Below are 22,526 nucleotides of genomic sequence, written 5' to 3'. Positions count from 1 at the left end.
TATAAGCTGTGACTGATACTGTTATGTTTTCTTTTTAGTATTTTTATGTGCTTCCTATCCCCACATGAATGCTGGAGCATGAATAATTAAAGGTACCCTCAAAAGCTAATTTAACACTATCACATCTGTATCTTCTCTGTCTGTAGGGATCCCAACAAACCGGTTCCCCAAGACACCAAGTTCATCCACACCAAGGCCAACCGCTTTGAAGAGGTGGCCTGGTCCAAGTACAACCCCCAGGACCAGCTGTACCTTCACATCGGCCTGAAGCCACGTGTGCGCGACCACTACCGCGCCACCAAAGTGGCCTTTTGGAAACACCTAGTGCCCCACCTGTACAACCTCCACGACATGTTCCACTACACCTCCACCACCACCAAAGTGCCCCCGCCAGAGACCACGCAGAACACCCTGTCCACCAAGAGGCCCAACGGGAAAACCTCCTGGCCGTTCAACACCAAGCGGCCTCCCATGTCCCCAGCCTACAACAGCGAGGACAAAGACTCTTGGAGCGACGACGAGGAGACGGGACCGCTGGTGGTGGAGAATCCGCGGGATTATTCCACAGAGCTCAGCGTCACCATCGCTGTCGGAGCCTCGCTGCTGTTCCTCAACGTGCTGGCTTTCGCAGCCCTCTATTACCGCAAGGACAAGCGGCGGCAGGACTCCAGCCACGGGCAGCCCAGCCCACAGCGCCAGACCACCTCCAACGACATTGGCCACCATGCGCCCGAGGAGGAGATCATGTCGCTGCAGATGAACCAGACGCACCATGAGTGCGAGGCGGGGAACAGCAACGAGGGGGCACTTCGTTTGGCCTCGCTGCCCGACTACACGCTCACTCTGCGGCGGTCTCCGGACGACATCCCCCTCATGACCCCCAACACCATCACCATGATCCCCAATTCCCTGGTGGGCATGCCCAACCTGCACCCCTACAACACCTTCACAACCGGCTTCAACTCCACCGGCCTGCCGCACTCCCACTCAACCACCCGCGTATAGCTTTAAGGAGGCCAGGGGCAGCCGGCGCAGGCGGGAAGGGGGGGGGGGGGGGGGGGCAGCGGCGGCGGTGGTGGAGGAAGAGGAGCGAGGAGGATGAACGAACGGAGGAGAGGATGTGTGTTTATGAAATATGCACAGGGGGGGGGCTGCGGAGGGGGAGGGGAGGGGAAGGGCAGGAGTCGGATTAAAACGTGAAGAGATTTAACTAGACTTTTACAACGAGGAGAGTTGCTGAGAGCTCTCTATGGATGTCAAGTTGTGCAGAGCTGCCAAAATCAAACTGCTTCCCTTCTCCTGATCGGGGGGAGGGGGTCTTTCTGCAGTGTTTTTTTCTAAAATAATCATTTTAAAAGCCTTTTTAAGCAAACTGAGGAGATATCAACACTTTTTTTCTTGAATTCATAACAAAAACAAAGAAAAGTGCTTTTTATTTCCCATCCCTTCCTCCTGCGGGAGACACATCTAGAACAATGGCCTCTACGTCAATATTTGCGAAATGTTTTTAATTGCTTCTTTGTTTTGTTTTACTTTTCAATGCCTTACAAAGCTTGTTCTTTTTTGTCATTATTTCTATTCCCTGAGACTATTCCAAGTGGAGTGTGTTACAAGCAGATGAGACTCAAAGATGAGAGACTGAATCCAGGATGGGAACCAGAGGATATGCAGATGTAGAGATTTTAAACCCATTTTGGGCAACACATTTTTTTTTCTTTCTGTTGCATACCAACACAACAACACCCACACAAATGGTGTTATCTTTTCTTTTTTTTTTTTTTTTTTTTTTTTTTTTTTTTAGCTCGTATAGAAATGATTTGTCCGGGACAGCTCTTGCTGGGAGATGAGAAGGCAGAGATAAATACTATGTTACTGTGATTGTTTTGTTAAGAAAAAAAGTGCATCTTTTACAGCCAATTTATCTGTTAAGCTATCTGATATTATCTCCACAAAGTGTGCACGTACACATGCTGCTTAGAGCACCTGTGTGTTTGTGTGCATGTGAAAATGATTTCTCATTCCTTTGCGTGCAAGAGCGGTTAAGAGGCTGAGATAAAGGAAGAGACACATGCTCGGAAACTTGCAAATGCAAGAGTAGTGAGTGAGTGAGTCTGTATGTGGGTGAAAGAAAGCGTGCGAGTGTGTGCGAGTGTGTGTGAGTGTCTGTGTGTGTATGTGTGTGTGTGTGTCCGTGCACCTGTTTTTTTGTTTGTAGTTTGTATAATGTGGTTTTTGGGGGGGGAGGGTGGGGGTCATGGAGGGGAGGGGGGGCTGAGTATTTTCTCATGTTGTTGATTTTGGTTCTCCACCAGTAGTGTTTCTGCTGCGTCTCTGGGTGTCTGTCTTTGCGAAATAGCACTTTTGTTATTTTCAAAGTTCTATATGTCTAATTTTGCTTAAAGATTACAGAATAAATCTATTATTTTACGTGTAAGAGAAAAAAATAGCTAAAGATTCAACTGAACTAACTGACATGATTCCATTGACTTTGTAAGAGTTCCTCTTCGAAAGCAGACAGTGGCCTGTTTGCACTGAATAAACCTACATCAGTGCACACTTGTATTTCTTTGAATATATATATAAATATGGGCATACATACATATATGTATAGGGCTTCTATGGAGATATCGCTCCCACTTACAAAACAATTAAAACACTGTTCAGACTGAAAAGCACCAACACAAATAATTTCTATGTATTGTCGTCATTTGAAACATCCCAAGCCAAGACAGCTCTAGGTGTCTTTGTAAGAGCTCTATATGTATATTTATGTATAAAATATTTAATATTTATTTATGTATACCAGATGCATACATGCTGATTGTGCCATGTGCCAAATTAAAACTGTAAAAAATGAAGAATATAAAGTTTCACTAAACTTTTTTTTCTCTCTTGATCAAAGTTCTTTTCCTCCCTTTTATGACTTTTTATTATTTCCATTTTGAATGAGTTAAAGAAGAAATATTCTTGCAGCAAGTGCAAGTCTCCCCCTAGGACTTCCTCTTTACCTCTTCTCTCCTCCCCCTCCTCCCTCTCTCCTTTTCTCTCGCTGAAACCTTTGAGAAAAACAGGCTAACAGCTTGGGGCCTATCGTGCATAACTCCAGATTTTACTGTAATTCATGCAAAGTAGTGCTGCAGCAATGGGAGATTGTGAAAAGATTGCCTTGATGTACTCACATTGCATCCTATTATATGTTATTCTCTGGGAGAAACTGGAGTTATTGATTCTGCAAGTAAAACTGACAATTTTCATTAAGCATCTTGGCGTAGCGCAGACTGTCTCCTGCGTTACAAGCGACTTGCAGTAATGCGACCTGACCAGTGATCCTAGATCAGTGTTGCAATTCTTAGACATTTCACGCACATAGACCGCAACATTTTTATGAAGTATCCCATTACAACTTCCCCTGGTATTTAATGATTGGAGACGCAGCAGAGCGAGAAGCACATTCTGGTCAGCTCATCACCGATCCTGCCAGTGGCAGAAAGAGAGAAGGGGTTATTTGAGGGAAATTGCTTGGAGATTGATCTATATGAGTCATCTTGTTGTTGCTCATTCTGCCTTATATGGGGCTCACCTCTTAATCAGCCACAGTCTTCAACTGTGCCGCATCCACTAAAGAAACAAGCAGTTGGCCTCTACCTGGAGCTGTCTCATACATACAGAAACATTTAATAATGTCTGTGGATGTGCTTATGTAAGGAGCAGACTATGCAAATAGTCCGATTTGTTTCAGTGGCAATGATATCAGCAGAACCTTGTTTTGTGGCAGAAAATGAACAGGCATTAGAGCGTCGATGGCATTTTGACGAGCAAGGATATTTTTGAAATTCTCCTGTGAGCCCTTCTTATTGAAATATACCCCTAAATTACTTAAAACCATTTTTTTTCAACATACCTATTGTGGCATCTAACCATGCAGAAAGTTTCAGTTCGGACCTTGAGATTTCTGCTTTCCCGGTACAATACAAGTGAATGGAGTTTAATTTGTGGTGCTCACAGAAATGAACTATGACACTTAAAAATAAATAATAAAAAAAAAAGAAAACATCCTTGTTACTCTTATTTGAAAGTAATTCCAATAAAAACTTCACAGCGAGGTCTGTGGATTATTCAGACTGACTGGCAAGTAGCTGTTGAAGTTTTTAAACCTGCTGTGGTCAATGTTTTTATATAACAATGAATCAAATGACTACTCATAAGTGAAAGTCACTCAAAGGACAAACCCACAGATAATTATCACCCGTTGCTACACTCCACCTGAGCTCTACGGAGCATTTTAGCATGTTTCAGCACATTATACAGTACAACTTTAATGTTTTCTCTCTGCTCTCAGGACGTTGTTTCCAGACGCAGCAGGCAGCAAAAAAAAAAAAACCTCTACTTATAAATGTCTAAAGTCTAATGATCCTCTGTGTCTACTGGATGTGTAAATTAGCAACCGTTTGCTTAATAAGTTTGCCACATTAACTTAAAGGGTGATGAATATCAATTAATGCAGGTTTAACTGTAATTTGTAATGCTGCTCTAATGCACCACAAACTAAAACTCCGCTCCATTAATTATTGATTCGTTGTTTACTATGAGCAAAGTCTGTCTGCTAATGAAGGACATGAGTGCACCTGATGCACCTTGATGATTTCTATTCAAATGACCCTTTAATCCAGAATATCAAAGATTCAAAGTCAACTGTTCCCTCGTCTGATCCGTCCGCCGTGGTGGGAGGTCAGTTTCCATATGGCTCCAACACACACGCACACACAGTGGCACAGGGCTAAAAATTGAGTGGTGGAGTTGAGAGTGAACTATCAAAGGGAAGAAATGTCATGGGAGGGCAACTTGTTTTTTGCCATGTAATTTTCCCATATGCTGTTAAAGCAGAGCAGATGTCGCTGAGTATTGGCAGGGGTAGACCTGGTGGCCTCGGGGACCCGGTTTGGGATACATTGCCCTGTGAAGAGCCGCATAATTAAGTGCCGGACCAAAGGGAAAGACCATGGAAACTGCAGTGGTGCGATGCAGCGAGAGAAAACGGGGTCAAACTCCCTCTGCAATCAGACACCTGAAGGCTCGATGAAATTAGTCCAAACTTCAGTTGGAAAGAATCACCACCAGAAGAAAAAATGGGACAGTTATGAGCGAGACACTTTTTGCACAGTCGAGATTTGTTTGCAGTTCAGTGAGTGGGTTCCGAAAGTGACATCATTCAAGCGCTGGCTAGAATACCCCGATGGGGTTTGTGACTGCCTCGACAGCACTGAAGACAAACTCAGCCTAGGAAATGGATGTGCCAAATTACACAGTGCCACCCGCTGGGAGAGCGCTGCAGGTGTGTGTGTGGTGTGTGTGTGTGGTCGTGTGTGTGTGTGTGTGTGTGTTGGGGCGGGGGGTGTTGGAGGGGAGGGGGATGCCGGGGGTGTTGGTCCATGTGTGTGTGCAGTAAGTCTATGTGCGTGCAGATATATTGAGAATTTTATTTCTACCGTGGCGAGCGTGTTGTTACCTATATTTCCTCTCACCCTCTTCCTCACCCTCATCTCTCTCTTCCTGTGTCTCATCCATCTTTGCTCCTTTCTTCTTCTACTTCTTCTTTAATGCAGTTTTTTTTTTTGTTTGTCCTCCCTCACACAAAATGCAATCTAAGCAGCTCTACCTCTGTCTCACACAGACATGACTTGCCCATTTTCTCTTTCCTATATTTTATACGTGCCATAGTCTGAGCAACTCGCTCATTTCCAATCATTTAAGGTCTAATTTTCTTGAATTGCCGAGTTCCTCTGCTGACTAAGAAGCTAATGAATGTTACTTATTGGGAAGCAGAGTGGAACCAGCCACTGAACCAAAACTCTTGTTCTTTAAATTTAAAAAGCCTGTTTTTCTCTAAAGGGAAATCATACTGCGTTTGTCAAAACATCAATAAACTATTATTTCCATGTGAAAACGCACTCCTGATGATTTTATTTTGTATCCGCAGAGCATCGGACAAATCACTGGCATATTTTTTTAGGTTTTCCTAAATAAAAAAAAAAAAAGGAGCATCATGCACTGGAGCTTTTGTGGTGACATCAAACCCAGATACTGTAACATATTTTTCACCACAAACTAGAACTGAAATCAACAAAACCGATGGTGTTTGAGTCCAAATACATCATGATAAATCTCTGTTATCTCAGTGTCATTGTACAGATTACTAAAGATGCCCTGTTACTTCTATGTTTATGTCCATAGAATGTATTTATAATCGCGCAAACTGGAGTAATCAAAATAAATATCTATTCTTTCTGTATCTTATTGTGGTTCTCATGAATATAGAACATGACATCCATTTTCAGTGGGCGAGAAGCATGGTGCTGATAATAGTGTTTTGTATATTTTTCATCCTACAAAATGATTATAGGGAGAGCATCCCAATCCAAGAGAGCATCTTTGTGAGTGCTATATTTGAGTGCTCTGTTCCTCCAAAAATCACACAGCTTTTGCATTAAAGGATAAAGCTGCCATATTTTATCTTTTTTTTATTATTATCAACAAATCCCACAAACAGACCGAAACCAAACAATGAATTCATCCTGCTAACAAGTGCTGCCTGTGGAGCCACAGCCAGATGTAGCATATGCCTGTGTGCTGCTCAACTCTTTGTCGTCCAAAAACTATTTAAAATAGAGAGAAAAGAGCCAAACAAGAGCCAGGCTGGTGCACTGGGTGACATATTCTTTAATTACAATGCACACAGACAGTGTAGCTCTTTCCTCATAGCTCTTCAAATTAGCTGAGGAGCTAAGGAGCCACATCCCCCAGCATGCTCAGCGATATCGGCCCAACATGGAGCTACTGTGCGGAGAAAAATGCTGCTGCAGAGTTGTGTCAGAATAAACTAGAGGTAGATCACCCAATGGTATGGCTGTTTTATGTGCTTTTAATGGTTATTGGATGACGATGAGTTCTGTGGCACAGGGGCATAAGCTCCAAGCTGTGGCTGCACAGACACACTTGTTAGCAGGATAAATTCAAGGCTGTTTTTGGTCTTTTAATGGGCTTTGTTGGTAAAAATAAAAAAGATTAAATAACACCAGCGTGATCCTTGAAATGCAGCTCTGGGTGCAACAAACTGTGGCAGTATTCCAAGAATAGAACAAGCTCAAGTGTGATGTACTATTCAACAGTAAAAGGGGATGGTTTGGTTTTTATGGAGGTCCAGTAAAGAACAGTAGCAGCCTACGGTTCATCTAGTACAAGCAGTCCCACCTGCCCCCGGCCTAAAGCTGCCTGTCGACTACATAATGATCTGCCCTCTCTAAGATGGATGGCCTGGAGAACCCACTGAGGCTGCTGAGACTAAAGCCCGTACACTCCCAGTGTGTGTGAGGGAAGTAACAACAGCAGGCAACAAGCACATTTCAAGCCTCTACAGAGTATCTATCCTGTTTCCTGTCCAGAAAACCCTGTTACCATGAGATGCTACTTGACGGCTAATTTTTCCAACTAGTTGGTCCGGTTCTGATGGCAGGGTGGGAAAGGGGGTGAGAGAAGAAGTTTCATGGCAAGATTCACAACTTCAAGGAAGTTTCGTTTCTGCTCTAACTGCTCTCATCGTTCACAGCATTATCTTGCAGATTCAGAGCTATTTTGCAAAGTCGGTCCTCGCCAGCTGAGGCCAGGCCCTGCGCTATCTCTCAGTTGCATCAGCTGGAGTTCACCATCAGATGGCAGTCCACTAATGCCTTTCTCAGATGTGGGTTACTGGTGGCAGGGAAAGGTTGCGTCAGTGGACCTTTGGTGTCTGAACTCGCCGGCCTATGCCGCTCTGGTAGAGACTACAAAAGACTCCCAGAGGACTTCCCGAAAGTATCTTATCACTTAGATCACATTAAAATGACTTTCAGTGGCGCCAATTTGATCTGTGGTGCTAATCCAGACTACCAGGCTTTTCACAGATCTTTCAGATCAAATACACTGTGAGTTTGATTTCAATATCTGAGCTTACTCTAAAAAAAAAAAAAAAAAAATATCTGCATCATTTTTTTTTCTGTGAAATACTGGAAACATCCTTTGAAGTTAAGCCTATTTTAGCCCCGAGAGGCAGAGGCATTCATTTGTCAGTGATGCCTAAATGTTAGTGCTGCACAGTGATTTCCCCTATTTTTCTAACAAATTGAAAAGATTTTTGATTGGTATTTTTAACCAGATATTGTTAACACTTAATCATAAAATTTAATAAACATCTGACCTTATGATGCATTCACAAAACTCTTTTTAAAAGATGCAAGAGTTTTGCTGATGGGAATCTAATCTGAATTCCACCATATCTCAAAATGCGGGTCCATTTGCCTCTAGTGTTTACGCATAATACAAACATACATTTTCCACATACTCCTACTTTAAACAGATTTAAAGTTTCTGCTTCACCGTCAGATATTATGAGTTGTGGTATGAATATCTCAGCAAATCAGTTAGAAAGAAGTCTCATCCCAGCCATAAAAAAATGTTTCACACCACTAAAATACATAGAAAACTCAGCAGCGATGCATTCTGGGTACCACGGGCAACTCTAAAGCCTACTCTTTGATCTTAAAAATTGTCCATATTTGTTTCTGTGCACTCTGCTGAAGCTACTGGAGACATTTTCACAGCAGTAAAGATGCAGTGAGACCTCCTTGTGTGAGTGACAGCTCACCAGCTTGCTACATTACAATAAGGTACACAGTTTTTTCTGCCCACTGGGTAGCCCATGGCATTTGCTAAAACTATGTTCCCTGTCACTTCCATTCTCAGATCCACATCTTCTCACAGCTTGTTTTTGCTCCCTTTTCTCACCAGTGTTCAATTGATAACGAGAGCTTGAATTGGAAGATATTTAAAATACAGACACTCTCCATAAATGAGGAATGGGGTTCTAACAATTTTTTTCAGTTCTCTGATATGTTTTGCGTTGTTTGCTTGAGTTTCAGTAATGAATTCAAGTAAATTGCCTGTCTGAGTTGAAAGAGGAAGGGTGAAGTGGCGTCAAGAAATCCCCAGTCAGCAGTGATGTAATGGCTCATTTGAAGTCCAGGGAAGACTGGATGATTCACATTCCTTGGGAATGAAATCCTCAGAAAGGAATTACACTGGTTTCCTGTCCCTGTACAGCGTCTGAGCAGTCAGAGAGCAAAACAGGAAATGACCATGGCTATAGGTGGAGGCTTGGGTTTTATGTGACAGTACCCACAAAAATCCAAATTGGCCTTTAAAATGTTTCCACTGAACTACTTAGATCAAAATGAGGTAGTAGGGATTTTTTTTCCTACTGAGTAAGTTAAATATTGCATGATTATGAAACTATTCCACTTTTAAAACCCAAGCAGCACTTGAAGTTATTAATGTGTTCTGATGCTGTTTAACTTTTGTTTACATCAGTAATTTTTTTATAAATACAGCAGGAAAGCAAGCCAATATGCTCAGATATGATAAGTTCATTTTAAAATGTGCAGAGTTTGAATCATTAAGATAAACTCTTCAATTAGTGTACAAGTAAAATACAAAAATTTCTCAAGGCCAAAACAAGACCAAGCATCTACAGCCATGCTCGCAGTTCTCACAGCGGTGCTATGAGTTAAACGCTATCATCAGTATTTGACATTGCTAATACGCTGATGTCTAGCAGGTATAATGTTCGTTATACCATCTTAGCTAACATTTGTTAATTAGTGCGAAACACAAAGTACAGGTGAGGCTGATGATGTATTGGATCTTTCAGGTAACTAAGGTAAGTAAAGGGATCTCCAGGGTCATTAGAGTCCACCCTGAGAGGCACATGAATGTCTGTACCAAATTTCATGGCAATCCATCCAATAGTTTTCAAGACATTTCACTTAAAACCACTCATATCAACCTCATGGTGGCGCAAGAGGAAAGGTCAGGGGGGTCAAAGTCATTAGGATTTATCCTCTGAGAGCCATGAATCCCTGTCGCAAATTTCATGGCAATGGTTGAGATATTTCAGTCTGAATGAAAGTAATGGTCCGACTAACCCTTAAATGACATTGCCACTCCTAGAACCACGCTGACTGTTGTATTCAGTCTTTAGCACCGCTACATATCAGATCAGTGTTTACAGTCCTCTTTCTTCACAATAACTGAGGAATGGTTTTACGTGACCCACCTGACTATTTCAAGAGAGTGTCATATGAGATGACACTATTTCACAACACACCAACAAGTCCTTTTATGGTTCAAGCGCATCGCTCTGCCTTTTGTGAGTTCTGCAAGAATAACAAAGCAGTGATCTGAGTCCTTGATCCGGGCTCAGGGACTGACCTGTTATGTAAGACCCAGTCAGAACTTGACAATTCAGTGTGTGTGTGTGTTTGGGTTGGTAAGTTGGTCGGGTCTGTGTGTGTGTGTGTGTGTGTGTGTGTGTGTGTGTGTGTGTGTGTGTGTGTGTGTGTGTGTGTGTGTGTGTGTTGGGTGGTTGAGCCAGCTAATTCCTTGGGAGAGCTTTGTTAGCCTGGACCATTTGGGGAGCTCTCAGGGGAGAGGCGTTGCTCCGGTCTCTCATCAGGCAGATGACAGAAGACTGCGTGCTCTGCATGCTGCACTCATCTCGGCCACGATAGCCTCACTGCACAGGCCATATCTCTGCTTCATTTACTCATTGTCTGATAATAACAAGTGTCTCCTTTCTGCTATACTCAATTACATCTTCATTAGCTTGCTAACTAGCTTAAAACAAACCAGGATTGTGTGCAGAGATTTTAAGTCTATGTGACATTTATTACCAAGGTGCCGGAGTCTATAGGTGACGGGCATGAGGGGCACAACATGATATTTATTATGTCTTCATCTCTCAAGACCATTCACTGTCTCATCATAACATCAATTCATTTTCATTTATCAGCTAATGAATTCAGTTAATTCATCACTTACTCTGTCAGTTATCTAAACAAAGCGACTGGCTAACATATTGGCCTCCTACTTTAGTGTGCTGCCAATCAAACACCGGCCTCATAGTAATTAGCAGATAAACAATGGGGAGGTGTTCCCATAAGACAAACTGATATATTACATCAGATCCCACTGAAGAGCAATCTAATAAAAAATCATACAGCATAATTAGCTTCTGCTGACTTTTCTTGTACGATGAAATGACAGCGTGGATTACAGCAGGTAAGTGTGGCAACAATGTCAATAACCAGACCAGATACAGAGCTACAGATCTGAAACACACCATTACAAAACCACAAAGTGGGAATTCTTATCAAATGCCTTTTGGTTTCATCTGCAATACACCGTCACGTTTCCTGCATTGTTGCAGTTCCTCACCTTCAGTCTCTGAGAACAGGATGTGCCCTTCATTTGAGGGAAGTTCCATCATGTCAAAGCAAAACTTTGTTAGTTACTATCCTGTAACAGCTGTGGCCTCAATCAGTCATCCTCGCTTTTCTCTAAGTGGAACAGACAACACAGGAGGAGCAGGTTACTCTATACCCCCCCTGTGCATTTCCCCATTGTTTGAACACACTCATTTTCCCTTTTGGTCTCTTCCTGCTCCCATTATCCGTCTGTGCTTTACAGTAATGTCACATTTTGAGCTCATTTGCTCTCACCACTATAGACTTCTCTCCCTCTCCCCCCAAACCAGCGCCAGCTCTCGTCCCGGTCAGCGGGGTTAAATAGTTGGCTCTGGAGTTCAGCACACAGCTGAACTTTCTGAATAAAGTGTCTTTTAATGAGACATAAACAGATGAGGAGCAGTATCTTAAATGTCCAACCTTCCTTCCCTTGGCCACTGACATGGTGTCAATAGGCAGGTCCACCCACAAAGTCTATCCATAATATATCACCGGGGCCAGTGGTATGGAAGGAGGGTTGTATCAACCAGAGATTTTTAAGGAGAAAAAAAAAAAAAAACAATTCAATAAACTGCTGATCTTTGACCTCTCTGTTTCCAAGGAGGCTAAACTTTCCCATGATTTTAACCACCCTGAAAAAATGAATCTCATGTTTGATTACAATAACCAGTGCATATAAATATTTCACTGTTGCTTGTAGTCCCTGATTCTTCAGATGTAAAAATAATTTTGCCTACTTCAACTGGATTATACTGCTGATGCCAGTCACTGTAAAACCACAAGTCACAAGTGAGAAATTATATGTTACAACCACAACATTCACCTAACCACTTGTCTGTTTCTCTAAGCTGTGTTGCTTTGACAACAGGGAGGAAACACTTGTAAATGGATGACATATGGTAGACCTGTGCTACTGTGAAATGACAGCACATGGAAAAGTCACAGCAAGGTAACAGCTAAGATGTTCTTTTACAGAAACACAAACAAAGCAGAACAATTTCCTTCATCCAGTTCAAAGCTTGGATTTGTGGTAATAAGTTACAGTGGATTCACAGCCCCCACAAAAGAATTACAGCACAAAGTCTAAATGAGCATTGTTTCTCACAGCACAACTGACGCATTTCCCTTTTAAGCCGACTTCACATGGTGTCTAGGCTAAATGTGTGTTTCCTGATTTTAGTAGAAGTGAAACTCAAAGCAAAACCAGAACGGACATACAGGAAGCACAGGAACAAACAAAGAAGAATGGATGAAGGGCTCCCGAGACATGTGCTGTGACACTAGCAACAGCCAGTTTAGGGGATAGTGAAGGTGCAGGAACACTGAATATATTTTGTTGTCACTACTGTTAGGAGTATTTTTTTTTTTTCAAGAAAAGTGACAAACTTTCAACATAGATCCTACACACAAAGACTGTGTTTCTGGTTCTGGTATTTTCTTCCAAATTCAAATTCAAAGTCGGATGAATCTGGAACCAGATTAAATCTATTAAACAAAAAATGAATTGTAGTACAAAATAAAATCAAATTTTTGCTTTATTTATATGTGCATTGATCTGTACAACAATTTATATTAAAAAAATGAATATTCACAAGAACTGTACACTGGAAACATCAGCATAAAAAAAAAATGGTATTTGATATTACACAGCAGATCTGAACCCCTTGGACTTGAAATTAGTTAAAACCTAAAGTGCCAACTGTAATTGTGAACAAGACAAAGATCAGCCTCCTATAAAAAAAAATAAAAAAATATGGCACTGAAGATTTAGGGCCGTTTACTAGCATAGTACTTATGGGAATTTCAAACGTGGCATAAACATGCTTTCTGTACTCTAGGCGGCGTTTTTTCATATGCCCGGACAGATGGAAGCTTTGTCTAGTTTCGAGAATATGTTACACATCTTGGATCTGATGCTGCAGGGACGTCATCTTGCTGGCTGAGCCCATCGTTGCCAGGGGTCTGAGGGTGTTCTTGCATTTTGGAATGGAGTGCCCTTTTAATTTCTGATGGTAACCTTTTCCCCTGGAGCAGCCAGGGGAGCATTTACTTCCTCAGATCTGCTCTGGTGTAGATCTGCCTGTCTGCTCGGCAGTAGCCAGCCATGTCGCCCCCGGCCTGTTTCTGCCCCCCCCCCATCCCCTCTTCGTGGCTCGCTATCTCTCACTGTTCACATCTCTGCAAGAGAGGGAGAGAGAAAACTACAAAAGCTCAGGCAGGCAGAATAAGAGAAAAAGCACACTGGCATATTAACACTCACACAAACATGCACAGACTAATAAGTAAGCTTTGTAAAGATACAGAGGCAGTTACAATTAATTTATAACATTAATTCTCTCTGTGCTGAGACCACAGATAGCACAGAATGCATGTTTTGTTCTTGGTTCTGGTTTGTGTGTGTGTGCAGGGACACATAGGTGTTCACGGGCCTCTGAAACACCACTGCTTTAGAGCTGATAGCAGGATCATAATGCTTATGTAGTCAAGTATGCTATTATCACTAAAGGGCGAGTAGATAGTCCACCTGAGTCCCCAGACATGGCATTTACACACAAGAGGTGCTCAGAGATAAACGGGAGGGGGGTGGGGGTTAGTACAGGGTAGAAACAAGGCGGCTACTAGTATGCACATTGTTTTTCAATGTGCAACAAAACATGCACTCCGTCAGCATCTCTGCCACCATGACACACTGCAGCCGGCTGGCTTGTCAGCTTAAGTACAAAAGGAATAAAGAAAAGATTGACTGATAGTGGGTGTAATTCCCTTAAATACACACCAGCAAGTTCCCGGTCCAACATGTCAATAAAACTCTCAAGTTCCCTTGTGTCTCCCAGCTTGGCTGCAGAGAGAGGACAGAAAGAAGTGGAATTTGAGAAACTATAGGAAAAAAAACAGCAATGGAACATTTTTGTGGAGAAATGCAGCTCAGTTCAGTGGTATTTCCTTTGGACCAAGAGCTGAAAACTAATCTAAGTCCCAGAATTACATATGAACCGAGCTGCTTTTGGACTGGCGAAAACATTTTCCGCTTCTTTTCTACAAATGGAGATAAAGCTATAAAACCTTTGACAGTTTGATGGATCCCACCAGGATCTCTGTTGTACATATGTAAGGTACTCTGGATAAACACAGAGTGAATGGCACCTGGTCAACTTATTGTTTCCATCCATTGAGATTTAAGAGTAGTCAGTGCATCGGTATGCAACAACATACTGTAGCTCCCATTCATTTACATACACACACACACACACACACACACACACACACCTACACACCTGAACCCCTCTCACCACCACATAACAGCACAAACAACCTCTGCAGGAGACGTGGAAAAGAGGGGGGCTGAGACGTGACAGTCACAGCGGCAGGCGCTTTGTTGTGTAAAAACAAAAGAGCTCTGGGCCTAATGTAGAGTTTTTGTGTGGCTGTGATAGTGATCAGAGCAAAAGTGATAGTGATCACTGTAAGAACGAGGGCTATCTTGGATAGAGATAGGGTGATGGAAGCCTCTAGTACCTTTCGGTGCCAGCGTTATTCCTGCTGTGTGAAGCTCCTCCTCGCTGGTGTTCAAACTGTTTCCCAAAGAAGCTTCGCTGCCTGAGGGGGGGGGGGGGGGGGGGGGGGGGAGTGGAGATAATAAACAGAAGACAAGCACTAAGGCCAGCCCATGCAAATGATGAACAACAACAATGACAGTAATTGTAATACAATGCAGGACTTGCACATAATGATAATAACGTGCAGTAAAGTGAAGGTAAACGCCTGTTCGCTGTTAGCGGCTCCCATGTGTCAGCTTTTGAAAGCAGCTTGCCTGTTGAAACATTAGGGGGCCAAAATACTTTCAATAATGACGACACATGGGAGTAGAGAAATACACTTTCTTCTTTTATCTCCTAACCGTCAACAAACGCACAACAGCGGCAACAACAAATAAAGGAAAAAAAAAAAAGACAATTACAAAAGATGGGTTATCCATAATTGCAGTTCATTCCAGTACAGAGCTATTGTCATGAGCAAAACATCCACTTTAATAGAAGTGTACAGGGATGTGACCGCTAGTTTCATGCAAATTAAAAGTGTCAAGCGGCAGTTGTTTGGGCTGATAAAGGGGCTCCACTGCCACCCATGGGGCCTTCATACAACCTCACTCAATAAATGATGCAGTCTTTCCTTCCCTATGCTTTTTTTTTTAAAAAAACATTATCTTAATCACAGTGTCCATGTTCGTCTGTTACTCACTGTAATCAGAGTCCTCCACTCCGCTGTCGTCCCCAAGCCCCGTGCGACTTTTGGCTTCCTGCAGGACTCGCTGGTAAGCGTGTGGTTTGCTTTGCAGAGGGGCCTTCAGCTCCTCCACCACATCCTGGAACTCCTGAAGCAACTCGCCCAGTTCTTGTTCCAAGTCTGCGGAAAATGTGACAGCAGTTGGAAAGAAATCACATTACTTCACTGAGAGAAAATGGTCAGATCATCTAAGGTTATTTCAGAAAGCACAATTGAGAATTGACAGGCAGTAAATTACTCTGTGATACAAATGAAAAATATATATATTTATACATCAAGGTCAAATCATCTTTAAAAGCCCTGGTTAAGTTCAGGGGATTTAAAATATGTTTGAAATAAAACAATCATTTGTCAATCATCTAGGACATTTTCCTGTAAGAGAAATATACTTATTACAAATATTGTGGGGGTAAAAATGAAATTAAATAAAAGCTAGAAGAAAAAGCCTACTCTTAAAGTTTATGTCAGTGGGCTGTGTCAGATAACTTGATGTGTGAAAATAAATTTAACAGCCCATGAGGCATATAAAACAACTGGTCTGCAAACTATGATGCAAAAATATTACAGTTTAAATCTAAATGTTGTGCTCTGGGCTACAATTAAACCACACTTTTGGCCATTCCTTGAATAAATGCACAACTATAAAATAACATGCAGTATAGGATCAACAGACCTCAGTTTACCCACAGTTATATCACAGTCATTTCAATAGGCTAAGGTGAACTTTAACAGTCTCCTGAGAAATAGGCTCAGGGGAGGCTTTAGCAAAATGTAGTAGGATACAGAAAGGATATATGTATTCATATATTCAAAAACTTCAGTGTTTGGTAAGTTATCACAGAATACATCATTCAAGATATGACAGAAATAAAAATAAAAAAATGTGTGTGTGTGGGGGGGGGGGTTGTATAGAAAATACAAACATGTGCTCTAAATATACCAACAAATAGGAGAACATGGAGGTAGAAACGTGTATAAATAAAGTATAGCAGGCTTGAAACCTGCTCACTCGCTCACTGTGGCTTTAATTGGCAACAACTCCATGAGATATATTAACAAGGATTAAGCGAGTGTGAAATTTTAAAAAGAGTGAAATATATGTCACAGCCTCTCTGGGAAGCATTATACTGGTGGTAGTTGTTTCTTATAGGCCTATAATCATCATCATCAGTGGTATCATCATTTAAAACTAATGGTTCAAGCCGCCGTAGCACTCACCTGTGGTAATGTGTGAAGACATGCTGGAACAGAGGAGTAAAACGCCGGCAAGCCTGTGCTGCGTGTCAGGGTTCGGAGCGGTTTAAAGCTGACAGACAGCACTGTAGTTTTATTATAAAAGTCCTCCAGACCCGCTCAACTAGCGGATCGCAGCAGCCAATCAGCTCACGGAGCAAGAGAAAACCTCAGAGGTTTGCTCTAAGTGGAAAAAGTGGGCGGAAAGTTGAAAGGAAACCCAGACGCAAATGACAGACAGTAATAAGCCGTTATGCAACTCCGGTTGAGGCTTACATTTTTGTTCCATGTCTTCAAATTTAAAAAAAAAAAAAAAAAAAAAACTTGTGTAGACTTTAAAAGTTGATTTTCCCCGTTTAGTATTCATTATAGATTTATCATGTTTTTGGCACAAACAGTTGGCAACAAAGGGGTTTTATAAAAAGGACCTCAAAGACTATAAGCTTTATTGAAGAATTAAAACTCTGACGATCAATTCACGTAAATACTTTGTATCATCTTACAATTAATGCAGTCTTTTTGGATATTTTTATTTAGTTACATTTTTGATTGGATCAATTTATACCCAAGCCCCTGGCTGTATAGTTGTCAGGAAATGAACGTAGCCTACTTGAATCAAAAAAAAAAAAAAAAGCTCCTTCTCCAAATGTTAAAGAACTAAAGCTTTAAAGAGGAGCCTATAATTCTGCTGTAGTTGGTGCAGTACTTTACTCTGTCGATAGAGGTCCCCCAAGTGTGATTCCTTCTCCCAAAAGCAGATGTGCATGTCTTTGGGCTATATCATGCAATTTTCAGTCAAGTAGCCTTGGTTTAGCAGTGGTAGTGGTAGTCAAGTAAAACTTAGACAGTTTAAAATACTCCATTACAAGTAAAGCTTCTTAGTTCAAACTTTGACTTAAGCAAAAAGTAAAGAAGCATGAAATGAAGTTCTGTAAAGAGTGGGCTAGAATATTTACCTCTGAAATATACCTCTAAAATTGACTTCCCCAATGAAGTTTACCTAATGAAGAAACTACCAGTTTACATCCCCCAAGAACCCTTTAACATTGTTAACACTCTCATTGAAGTTAATTATATTAACTTGATCTCTAGGGTTATAAACAGGACAGAGCAGAATAAAACAGGCGGCAGGTGTGTCAATAAAAATAGGTGTGTAAACACATCAGGTATTAGCACATTAATCCTGTCCTGTATAGTTTAGAGGCAAGACATATATAATCCTCAGGCTTCCTTTTTTATTCTTCAGCAATGTGTGAGTTGTTCCAAAAACATTTGTTCAGCTCATGCAAGTAAACCTGTTGTTCCTGTGACTTGTCAGTCTGACACACAAGGTAAGTGTTGTGGGAGGGGCATGTAATGAATCATGCTTTCAGCTGTGCAGGTTTAGGTTGCTCCCTCTGTCCTCAGCGTTCACTTGCTGCCGGGGAACTAGGGTAACATGTGTCAGGGCGATGGGCCATGGGACTCCTGATAATATGAACTGGGCTGGACTATTGCAGGTCAGTGAGTCAAAAGCAAGAACTATCCACTCTGATACTGGATTATGGTCTCTGTGTTTCTGATTGAGTGAAAAGGTATAACTGGAATGTTATTCTTTACTGTGCAATTTAAAAAAAAATATAAATATACCTAATGTCAGCTGTTGGGCTTTATGAACAATGGTGCCAAGTCACAACCCTTTAAAAATTAAAAAGATGTGTATAATCATCAAATATATGACAGTATGAAATATTTGTTAAACTGTAGAAATATATGCAAATGGAATGTATTTGTAACACCAAGTAAATGCTTTGATATTTACTTTTTGATTTTTTTTGTGTGTGTTTTATTTGTATGTGAGTGTAATTGGTTGGAGATAAGTGAGGGGCATCACATTACCTTCATTGTACAGTTGCCTGCTTTGAAAAGAGCTCACTGAGGCATGAAGTTTAAACCACCTGGAAAAACTACTCTGTCAGAGTGAAGGGCAATAATAGGGCTGCAAAATCATCACCAAAACATGAAAAATACTGTTGCCTTTATATATATATATATATATATATATGAAAAAAAAACACTTCTGCTTGTTTGTTTCTCTGTCAGAATCTGCTGCTTTTGGTCCATCTTAGGCAGATCATATGTGGGTCCGTCTGGTTTTCTGTCCCAGAGGAACAGGAGCCTGGTACTCTGGCCGGGTCACTTAGTAGACACTTTCCACCTCCGTACCAGCTGCTGACCCAGGAGTACCTGTGGATGGATACAAACACAGGGAATTTCTACACCACTGAGCAAAAGATGGATCGTGAGGCCCTCTGCCCCGAGGAGACAAAAGCTGAGGAATGCATTATTATACACAATGCCATCGTGAGGCCCTCGGGAGACCTTATACAGTTTCCTGTGATCATAGAGGACATCAATGACAATGCACCTCATTTTGAAAACAGTGAAATACACCTGAGGGTGTCTGAGGACGTGACTGTAGGCACCAGTTACTTGTTGGATGACCAGGCTCAGGACAGGGATGCCGGCCTTAATGGAGAGCTGCTGTACCACCTAGAAGATTCTGATGGAGTTTTCAGTTTAAAAGTTGAAGCAGACGGGCCTTTCATCATGCTGGTTGTGCAAACAGCCCTGGATAGGGAGACTCAGGACCAGTATCGGATGGCGCTGGTGGCCACCGACTGCGGCGCAGATCCTTTAAGTGCTACAGCAACTTTAATAGTCACAGTGACAGATGTTAATGACAACTGTCCAAGCTTTAGCTCTGACAGCCCACGCAGTGTCACCATCCCCGGAGACTCCCCAAAGAACATGTTGGTTGCTCAGGTCAGAGCCACAGACCCAGATTCAGGCCCGAACGCTGCCATCGTTTATTCCCTCAGTCCCAAAGTCTCTGAGCGGGCCAAGAAGCTCTTTAGTCTCGACAGCCTCACTGGGTACATCAGACTAACGCAGGACCTCCATAGTGACAACTCGGAGGAGCTGGTGTTGAAAGTGTTAGCGAGTGGTCATCACTGCCCCCCAGCAGACACTCAGGTAACCGTATCTGTGATCCCCATGGTGAACCAAGACCTGACGATCAAGATCGGGTTCATAGCGGAGCATCAAAACCAGACTATGGTGTTACCAGAGAACCAACCCCCCACTGTTTTAGCTGTCTTGGAGCTTGAGGGTGACAGCAACATTAAAGGCTCATCTCTTGCCATTGAGGGCGAAGTGCCTTTCACTTTGAGCCCACAGAATGGCAAATATCTACTTTCCACATCAAAGCCCCTAGACTATGAGATGAAAAGGGAACATCATATTTCTGTGGTAGTGCATAGGAGATCAGGTGAGGCGTCTGTGATCATTCCTTCTAAGCATGTGATCAGGGTATTGGTGGCAGATGTCAATGATAATGCTCCACATTTCCTCCAGTCTCAGTACCAGCTGGAGGTTGAGGAAAACAATGAGCCAGGAATGCCACTGTTGCAGGTCTCAGCTTCAGATGCAGACAGCGGGCACAACGGTAGGGTGACCTACAAGCTGGACAATCACACATCTACCATCTTTAACATTGACCCAGTGACAGGTCAACTGTGTGTGTCAGCCACTCTGGATAGGGAACAGCAGGGGGTACACAAACTCACTGTGTTTGCACGAGATAGCGGCTCTCCTCCCTTGGAGTCCGTGACCACGGTAACCGTTCGTGTTCTGGACCAGAATGACAATGCACCCGTTTTTCTAACTCCTCACTTCATCTTTTTCATCCCTGAGAATGTACCACCGTTCGCCCAGGTGGGGAGGGTCGGGGTGACAGACCCAGATGAAGGGGAGAATGGGAACACAGAGTTGCATGTTGTAAACAGCAGTGGACCATTTGTTGTGGATAACACCCAGGGGACACTTCACACCACCACCAGCTTGGACCGCGAGACAGAGGACCGCTATGAACTGTACCTGCTGGCCAGCGATCATGGGCACCTGCTCACTTTGACATCCAGTGCCAGGGTAACTATCTTTGTGGAGGACATCAATGACAACCAGCCAAAAGTGATCCTTCCAAGCAGCAACTCCTCATGCCTGACTGTCTCTCCTTCTGCAATGGCAGGAACCATGGTGACAAAGATCTATGCCATCGATGAGGACTCAGGGCTGAATTCAGAGATTACATACAGCGTTGTGGCGCCAGAGCCAGTGCAAAACAGCAGCCCCTTCCAGGTGGACTCAAGGTCAGGGAACATCACCTTAGCCCAGCAACTTCTAAAGAAGGACCTGGGAATGCATCACCTGTTCATTGTGGTCAGAGATGGGGGGAAACCAATTCCATTTTATAGCACTGTCTGGATTAATCTGTTGGTCAATGACAGTATGGAGCCCTGCCACTTGGACAGACCACCCACCTGGGCAGGAACACCTGACTTGGTTCAAACTCCCTCAAGGGCCCCCATTTGCGAGCTAGAGAGTCCAAAAGCTGCTCAACTGACCTTGTTAGCAGGCCTGGGTTTAATGCTGGCATCCACATGTTTGTTCGTGGTGACAGTCATTTTATACCTGAAGCAGAGGAGAAGAAGTCGTCTAAGACAGAACAAGAGGGGGCCCATTGAAGAGAATAAGATTCCATTCAGGCACAAAGACAAATATTACTGTGATGACTAACAGAATAAAACAAGCAATGTGCATAATCCTCGCTCACACACTGTCAAGGATAAATTCAGCCTGTGAAATAAATGTATTCGGAATATTTGTCAAAGGCTTCTTGCATTTTAATTATCAAATTTGTTGAATTATTCTGATACACAGTGTGTTCAAACATCTGTCAACAGCAAAAATGCTAAATTCTGTGGGAATAAAGTCGATCCATTTTCTGATAAAGATCCCTGTAAGCTACCGGAAAGGCAAATAAAAGGTGATCTGATAAGTAAAGTGTTTGAAGTTTCCAGAGGAGACTTGTTCCACATACTTTCTGTAGAAAAATTTTGAACACCATAATTGCATGATGCCTTCAGTATTACCCACCCTAAGATAGAGCCTATCACAGCAAGGCATTGCTTAAATACCAGTATTACAGTCATTATCTTTAGGGATTATGACCACTGAAGCCAGAAGAAGACTGAAGTAATGGTCTGCTAAGTTGATTGGGCCTTTCTCAAATTTCTAACTCTGAGTGATGGGGAGTCTAAAGTATTTAGACACACAAAAGGGTTTAATGTTCCTCCAGTGGGGAGGTGATGAAAGTCTCTCAAGAAGAAAATTCAGCTCTGAGACAACCACAGGAGGCGGGGAGCGACTGTGGACAGGTGAGAGGTGGCAGAGGGAGGGCACATCTCAAGTCACCGCCTCACACCTGTTACCCGATAGCACCGCTTCTCACCCACAGCGCTGGATGACAACCAAAAGGCAGGAAACCGACTGTACTGCACCCAGTAACCCAACAGCGTTGTTGTTTTGATGACAGATGTTTGGAGTGAAATCATACTGCGTTCAAAGAAATCTTTACAAAAGGCATTTGCTCTCATGTGTTACTGATACATTTGTAGGCTCGGGAACAATTGAGATATCAAACCAGGTTAAGTGATGCATTAAGTACGAGTGAGTCAGGGAAAAATATGCTCACAAATCTGTGAACACACAATTACAAACAGGGCAGGGTAATTGTTTTAGAAAACATTTTTTTTTTTTTTTAATCTTTACAGTATCATACGCTATTCAGTGATC

The 22,526-nt window shown here is 42.4% G+C and overlaps 3 protein-coding genes across 3 annotated transcripts in view; 2 read left to right on the top strand and 1 right to left on the bottom strand.

The window, feature by feature from the left end:
- The window catches only part of nlgn3 (neuroligin 3), a 117,140-nt gene extending 116,130 nt beyond the window's left edge, over positions 1 to 1,010 (top strand). Inside the window, exon 8 of the mRNA XM_022751764.1 lies at positions 147 to 1,010. Coding sequence (XP_022607485.1) covers positions 147 to 1,005 — 859 coding nt within the window. The 3' untranslated portion in view covers positions 1,006 to 1,010. The remainder of the gene's footprint in view (positions 1 to 146) is intronic.
- Positions 1,011 to 12,850: 11,840 nt separating this feature from the next.
- LOC111226660 (regulator of cell cycle RGCC-like) lies at positions 12,851 to 16,978 on the bottom strand. Its single transcript, XM_022751926.1, has 5 exons — positions 16,836 to 16,978; positions 15,573 to 15,737; positions 14,850 to 14,930; positions 14,110 to 14,172; positions 12,851 to 13,511 (listed from the first exon to the last, which is right to left on the bottom strand). The coding sequence occupies exons 1-5, from the start codon at positions 16,855 to 16,857 to the stop codon at positions 13,504 to 13,506; spliced, it is 339 nt and encodes a 112-aa protein (XP_022607647.1). The 5' UTR covers positions 16,858 to 16,978; the 3' UTR covers positions 12,851 to 13,503.
- Positions 16,979 to 18,301: 1,323 nt separating this feature from the next.
- LOC111226760 (protocadherin-20-like) lies at positions 18,302 to 21,467 on the top strand. The gene is made up of 2 exons (XM_022752071.1): positions 18,302 to 18,349; positions 18,933 to 21,467. The coding sequence occupies exons 1-2, from the start codon at positions 18,302 to 18,304 to the stop codon at positions 21,465 to 21,467; spliced, it is 2,583 nt and encodes an 860-aa protein (XP_022607792.1).
- The last annotated feature ends 1,059 nt before the right edge of the window (positions 21,468 to 22,526 follow it).

Source organism: Seriola dumerili, unplaced genomic scaffold (assembly GCF_002260705.1).
Source record: "Seriola dumerili isolate Sdu_G_001 unplaced genomic scaffold, Sdu_1.0 BDQW01000161.1, whole genome shotgun sequence".
Lineage (NCBI taxonomy): Eukaryota > Metazoa > Chordata > Actinopteri > Carangiformes > Carangidae > Seriola > Seriola dumerili.
The sequence above is the reverse complement of the archived record's forward strand: the minus strand, read 5'-3'. Positions and strand labels throughout refer to the sequence as shown.

What these genes read in the sequence shown, in the direction of transcription:
- LOC111226660 (XM_022751926.1), bottom strand. Translation starts at nt 16,857, where the DNA reads ATGTCTTCACACATTACCACAG. An exon ending in GTCTTCACACATTACCACAG is followed by an intron (nt 15,738 to 16,835) that starts GTGAGTGCTACG and finishes CATTTTCCGCAG; the next exon opens with ACTTGGAACAAGAACTGGGC. An exon ending in AGTGGAGGACTCTGATTACA is followed by an intron (nt 14,931 to 15,572) that starts GTGAGTAACAGA and finishes CCCCCCCCTCAG; the next exon opens with GCAGCGAAGCTTCTTTGGGA.
- LOC111226760 (XM_022752071.1), top strand. Translation starts at nt 18,302, where the DNA reads ATGGGCCATGGGACTCCTGATAATATGAACTGGGCTGGACTATTGCAG. An exon ending in ACTGGGCTGGACTATTGCAG is followed by an intron (nt 18,350 to 18,932) that starts GTCAGTGAGTCA and finishes TTTCTCTGTCAG; the next exon opens with AATCTGCTGCTTTTGGTCCA.